General features: G+C 39.5%; 1 protein-coding gene across 1 annotated transcript in view; it reads right to left on the minus strand.

The window, feature by feature from the left end:
* The window catches only part of LOC129768277 (mediator of RNA polymerase II transcription subunit 23), a 21,104-nt gene extending 15,489 nt beyond the window's left edge, over window positions 1-5,615 (minus strand). Inside the window, 5 exon segments of the mRNA XM_055769802.1 lie at window positions 2,751-3,248; window positions 3,307-3,481; window positions 3,549-4,980; window positions 5,040-5,357; window positions 5,449-5,615. Coding sequence (XP_055625777.1) covers window positions 2,751-3,248; window positions 3,307-3,481; window positions 3,549-4,980; window positions 5,040-5,357; window positions 5,449-5,493 — 2,468 coding nt within the window. The 5' untranslated portion in view covers window positions 5,494-5,615.
* Between the last annotated feature and the right edge of the window lie 385 nt (window positions 5,616-6,000).

The raw sequence follows: 6,000 nt of genomic DNA on the forward strand, positions 1-6,000 counted from the left end.
AAATTCGGTTCTGTTACAGCTAAAATGCTAATGAGCCTTAAAATAAATAAATGGGATAAAAAAAAGTTGAATATATGGAATGCGGCCTTTAGCAACGAATTGAAATTCATTTGAAAGGGTCTGGCCGGGTAAGGGAGTAAAAAGCGCCCCTTTAGAGGCGACTGTACTGAAAAGTTTAAACCCTCTTAAGGCCAAAAAGAAGAAGAAGAAAGTGCCCCCAAACCAAATCACCAGCTGTATGGCAAATATTGCATAGAATATTAAATAAGAAATTTTGGCGGTTTATTTGAACCCCTATGTGGTTTAACATAGGATCTTTAGTGAAAAATGTGCTTTTTCGTTTATTTCACGCCATCCTCAAAAGTTTCGAGATAAAAATTTGAAAAAAAAATCATAAAAAAAATGAAGTACTAAAGAAATATTGAGATATGATTTTGATATGACATTGGATCTATGGTGAAAAATGCACCTTTTCGTTTTTTTCACGCCATTTTCAATAGCTTTGAGACAAAAATATGAAAAAAATACTGAATGTACATCTTACTATGATGTATCGATAAATATCTTCAAACTATTTTCTCATCAAATAAAAAAATAAAATAATAAAAAAAATTAAATACGCAGTACAAAAAACTATCGTACTGCTGACTCCTGTGAATTTGGTAAACCATCTAAATCCAATGTAAAAATCATATCATATATTTTAAGACACGGAAAAACAATGATCTAAATATACCGACAAAATTTAGACACATGACAAAACATAATTTAAAAAATATTAGAGCAGTAATGGGGTAGTAAAATAAATTAAAAATGACCAAAATCCAAAAAAAAACAATTTTTTATTCGCGCAATCCTCTTTAAAATTCAAGGAAAAATTACGCTACATGTGGAAAAAACAACACATACGCACGCATTTAAATAAAAATTAGAGTAAAATTGGGTCTCAGAGTATTTTTTTTTTTATAATTCGAAATGCCTGAAAATATATATAATTTCTTTTGTACCGCGAAAAACACTCTAAAAATTCTGAAAAAAATCACCTATACCTAAAATAGACGTAGGAAGAAATTTGAATAAAACTAGAGTAGTACTGAATCTCAAAATAAAAAAAAAAGATTTAATTTAAAAAAAAAATAAAAATTAATTTAAATTTTTTTAGTGTTTGACTTTCTGATGAAAAAACTGTTTGAAAATATTGATCGATACACTTAAGTAAGGAGTACTTTCAGTATTTTTTTCATATTTTTGTCTCAAAACTATTGAGAATGGCGTGAAAAAAACCAAAAGGTGCATTTTTCACCATAGATCCTATGGTGTACCATATAAGAACTCAAATATATATACTGCATTCTTGAATGGCGTTAACGTTCCCTGTGGAACTTTTGCCGTCTCAACGTACGCATTAACTAGCGTCATTTATTAATACTCACTTGAGATTTCTTAAGCCAAATAACACGCCTTGAATGTATTCCGAGGGGCAAGCTCTAGAATACGCGTGACCACAGTGCAAGTCGAAGGAAATTTCTTTGACGAAAAAATCCCCCGGCCAGAACGGGAATCGAACCTGAACACCCGGCATGATAATGTGAGACGCTAACCACTCGGCCACGGGTGCACCGTGTATATATACTGCTAAAATGTTTTATTTAGTACCATATACAATATTTTCAACACAGCTGGTGATTTGGTTTTGGAGACTTTTCACTCCCTTACCCAGCCAGACTCTTTGGAAATATACAAAAAAAATTTGTACCGTGCAACACTGAAAAAAATCACACATGTCTAAAAAAGCCGTAGAAACACATTTAAATATGAATCAAAGTAGTACTGAATCTCTAAACCCCAAAAAATTTTTTTTCAAAATTTCATTATTTTTTTGGGTACTAAATTTTTTCTTGATACACCGTAGTAAGATGCACATTCAGTATTTTTTTCAAATTTTTATCTCGAAGCTTTTGGGGATGGCGTGAAATAAACGAAAAAGTACGTTTTTCGCTGTAGATCCTATTGTCAAACCACATAGGGGTTCAAATAAACCGTCAAAATTTCTTATTTAATATCCAAATGCCAAAATGTTTTATTTAGTACCCTAAACAATATTTTCCATACAGCTGGTGATTTGGTTTGGGAGCACTTTTTACTCCCTTACCCGGCCAGACCTTTTCACAAAAACTTCGCATGCAACAATATCCTCGGAAGCTGTTCAGCTGCTTTTTTCAGTGGTTGTGATGCTTTATGTAGCTTACCTATACTTGTTTTTATATTTTTGGGCATAATAAACAACTATGGGGGCATTGGACATTCGAAAAAACATTACAATTTATTTGTGTCTGCGGCTCAACGCACTGTGGGACGTGTTATTTGGAAACGAATCTTAACCAAATAATCAATGAAAATAATGGGTATAATATCACATTGGAAAGGCAAATACATAATGCTAGCAAGTTTGATCACCGTAAAATAATTTAAAAGTACTTTTCTACATATTGTTCAATTTTCGGAACAAACAATGTAAATAACATTAATAAATTGTTTTTTTGTTATCTATGATGTTTTTATAGCAATTTGAATTTGTTGAGTAGCGAAGAAACAAACCTCTCGTGAATCACATTTCAAATCAGACGCGAATTATTGAATTACTTCCTGAACTGAAAAGAATATGCAAAAGCTCCGAGCTATCAAAATATAAATAAAATTTCATACAAGAACAAACTAATGAAAAGTATAACGTATTCAAATCCACTCACTTGTAAGCCACCGGACTGATGGAGTCCGTCTCCACAATCATCTTGAACAGCAGACAGAGAAACAGAGGCGGTGTTCCGGCCGTCCCAAAGTGCCCGATGATATCGTTCTCGTTGGACATCGACGCCCAGTTGCGGTACTCTTCGTCGACGGACTTTTTCAGCAGCTGTTTGTTCTCCTTCGGAATGTTGTGCTGCACGAAGAAATCATTCAGCACCGGAGGAAAGCACTGCAGGGTATGCTGAGACCACGAGTGGGGAGTGTTTTGCATGATGCTTGCCAGCAGATCTTTGCACCACGTGCTCGATTGGGGATCGTTCCCGGTGCCGGTGATTTGCATGGAACGTGCCAACGTCAGAATGAGTGCCCGATTTAGTTCCTCACTTTCGGCTGACACGATATTGCCCGGAGTTTTTGGCTCGTTGACATAACGCGAGAGCTGTGCCTGTACCTCCACCGAACCGAGTCCAGTGATGAGACGAAGGGCGGTGGATTCCACGCTGGAAGTTGATTACTATAAATGTTTGAACAGTAAGCTGAAGTCGAGTTGAAAAGTACCAGGAATGTAGCTGCATTTGATTGGTGTGCGGAACGGATGCCAGCGAGTGCAGATGGGAAAGCAACTGAACCCGATAATGTGGCTGTATATGGTGCATCCGATATGAGAACATTTCCAGTAGAGTATACAGGATACCCCAAGCGTGGGACTTGAAAACTTGAGGCAGTAGTTGACCTGAAAATGAAGATGTTAAAACGTTATACACTGATAGAAGATGCGAGAATGTTCAATCTTATCTCACTCAGAAATCCTTTTATTCCCAGGGACTCAATCTCTGTGTAAACCAGCAATCGCGAGTAGGTTTCAACCAGCGCCGGTGCCATGTTGTTCGCATTCGGAATGGTACTTTTGTTCTGCGCCTGTTTTATCATATGAGTTACTATGCTATGAATCAAAGACATTTTACTGTGGATCGTCAAGCTGTCCAGCACACACATCGACAGCGGAATAGTGGGCAGCTGCTGGTTGCCACCGGTTCCGGATTGGTTCTTGGGATTTCCCAATATCGTCTCGATAAGAGCTGCCATCGGACGAGAAAAGTAATCCTGATTCGTTGAATAAGCATTGCACAGAAGGGCAATGCGATAATCGGTTCCCATGCATAGTGTTGCATTATTGTTGGGCATGACAAGATGCTGGAGGAACTCGTGATGTAATTTCAGCGCCATTGGGATTGGTCGATTGATGTTGTAGTGCTCAGATTGGGCGCGTTTCAACAGATGAATCCAGATGCAAGTGGGAGCCATTTGATGGGTACAGAAAGGATTATTATAATCTGGAACCGGAAGAGGTTCCTTCTCTGGATAGAGAATGTCATATAATTTTAAGATGGGTAGAAAATTCGTGATTGAGTTTCTTTGAATGCTCCCGGAGATATACTCGTTCGTTATCGGAATTAACCAGACAAATCAATCCACGAACTAAGAACGGCCATGCACCACTACCCTTAATTTTGAGAAAGAGCTATTAATCTGTCTTACCTCAATAAGTTCGGACCTGGTAAGTTTTTCCCGTTGCAACCACACCCACTGCGTGTGGCTGGAAATGCTGTCTTCTCCGTCTGTAGAGTGAGCTGGTTCCTTCTCCGAGCACTCCATTGCGCAAATAACCAACCAAACTAACTGTTCTTCCAGGGCAACACATTTTTGTTTGTGCTGTTTCTGTAGATTCAACATTGAACAAACCATATCCCTAGAATACGGCTGCTCGAGCACAAATCTCAACAGTTTCGTCTGGGGCTGCAACAGGTCCGGTTCGTACGGTAAATTCCCCCTCAACGAGAGCTTCAGTGTGTTCGGATCGAGCTTCCAGGGATTGATCAGATTGTCCGCATATGCAGAGTGCTCAACGATCGGCAGCATCGACGAGTGGCCAATGATCGACAGCATTTGCGCAACGATTACAAACTCCTCAATGAAGTTCGCAATCAGATTGGCGATGCGCCAGTGGGTGTCCTGATAGTCCGCCTTCTGTATCTCGTTGATAATAAAGTACGCTGGGAGGAGGCACGCGTTCCGATTGAAGATATGCTCAATCACATCCGTCAGTTCGAGCATCTGTGGTAGGATGCTTGAGCTGATGGCGGTAGGGAACGAAAGTGCCTTCTCCTTGCAGCACTTCATGATCTCCCGGACCCCTTTGTAGTCGACGCCGCCGATAATTTTACGGACAACCTACAAATAGGAAAAGTTTTGAAACGTAAAAATTCGATACTGCATTTCAAAAACAGTACCTGAAAACACTCGATCCAGAATGCCTGATTCTGAAACACTAGCTTTTCCGAGCCCATAATCTGCTCGCACAACAATCTCGCCTGTACGATGTTCATTCCGACCAGTTTGTTCAACACTTGCATGTGCTTGTGTACCTTATTTCGGTGGTTAATTCCGGCCACGTAGATCAAATACTGTCTCAGCGCTCCCTCCTTTGCATCCTGCGACATTGCACCAAAAACAGTGGCGAATTTATTGAATCCATCATCAACTCGCTTCTGGATTTCCGCTTCATTGACCACAAGCCCTTCATAGTCGTAGTCGTCGGTCTTCTCAACCTGCAACAAAAAGCACCAACAGCAAATGGTGCATCTTCGCGTCACCAACCGGCTCTTGTTCCAAGCATCCACTGCACGGAATTCAACTCACCAAAATTTCTTCCACTAACTTTATGATCTGCGTATCTGAGTTCATATTTGGGTAGGAGTTTAGAGCATAGTTCGGGGGAGAAATATGATTTCAAGCAACTTTGCAGTTCCGTTTGTTTGTCAACACACGAATGCAATGGTCGAAGGCGGAATTCTGTCAGTGTTGAGAGGAAAGCCGGTTTGTTGATGTAATTGAGGGGTGCGTTTTGTAGTGCTGATTCCTAGATTGTCGGAGTGTTGAATAACTCAGTACGTACGCAGCCAATATACAAATTGGTTTCGAACAGCCGGGTGACGTCTTTAGAGAACCCCCATTGAACTGACAGGAGTAGAGGTGTGCAAATCAGCTCATCATGATGAACAGCTCTGATCATATCAGCTCATCTAAATGAGCTGTGAACAGCTCTTCAGCTCAGTTGTCAGTGCCGACTTTCAATTTGGGTCCCAAACTCGATAGCCACGAAGCCAGTTTGAAAATGTTAAAATTCAAATGAAATTTTTTACATCATATTATTAATTACTTGAAACACGTATTCCAGACTATTATTTACAA

The sequence above is a fragment of the Toxorhynchites rutilus genome, chromosome 2 (assembly GCF_029784135.1).
Source record: "Toxorhynchites rutilus septentrionalis strain SRP chromosome 2, ASM2978413v1, whole genome shotgun sequence".
Classification (NCBI taxonomy): Eukaryota; Metazoa; Arthropoda; class Insecta; order Diptera; family Culicidae; genus Toxorhynchites; species Toxorhynchites rutilus.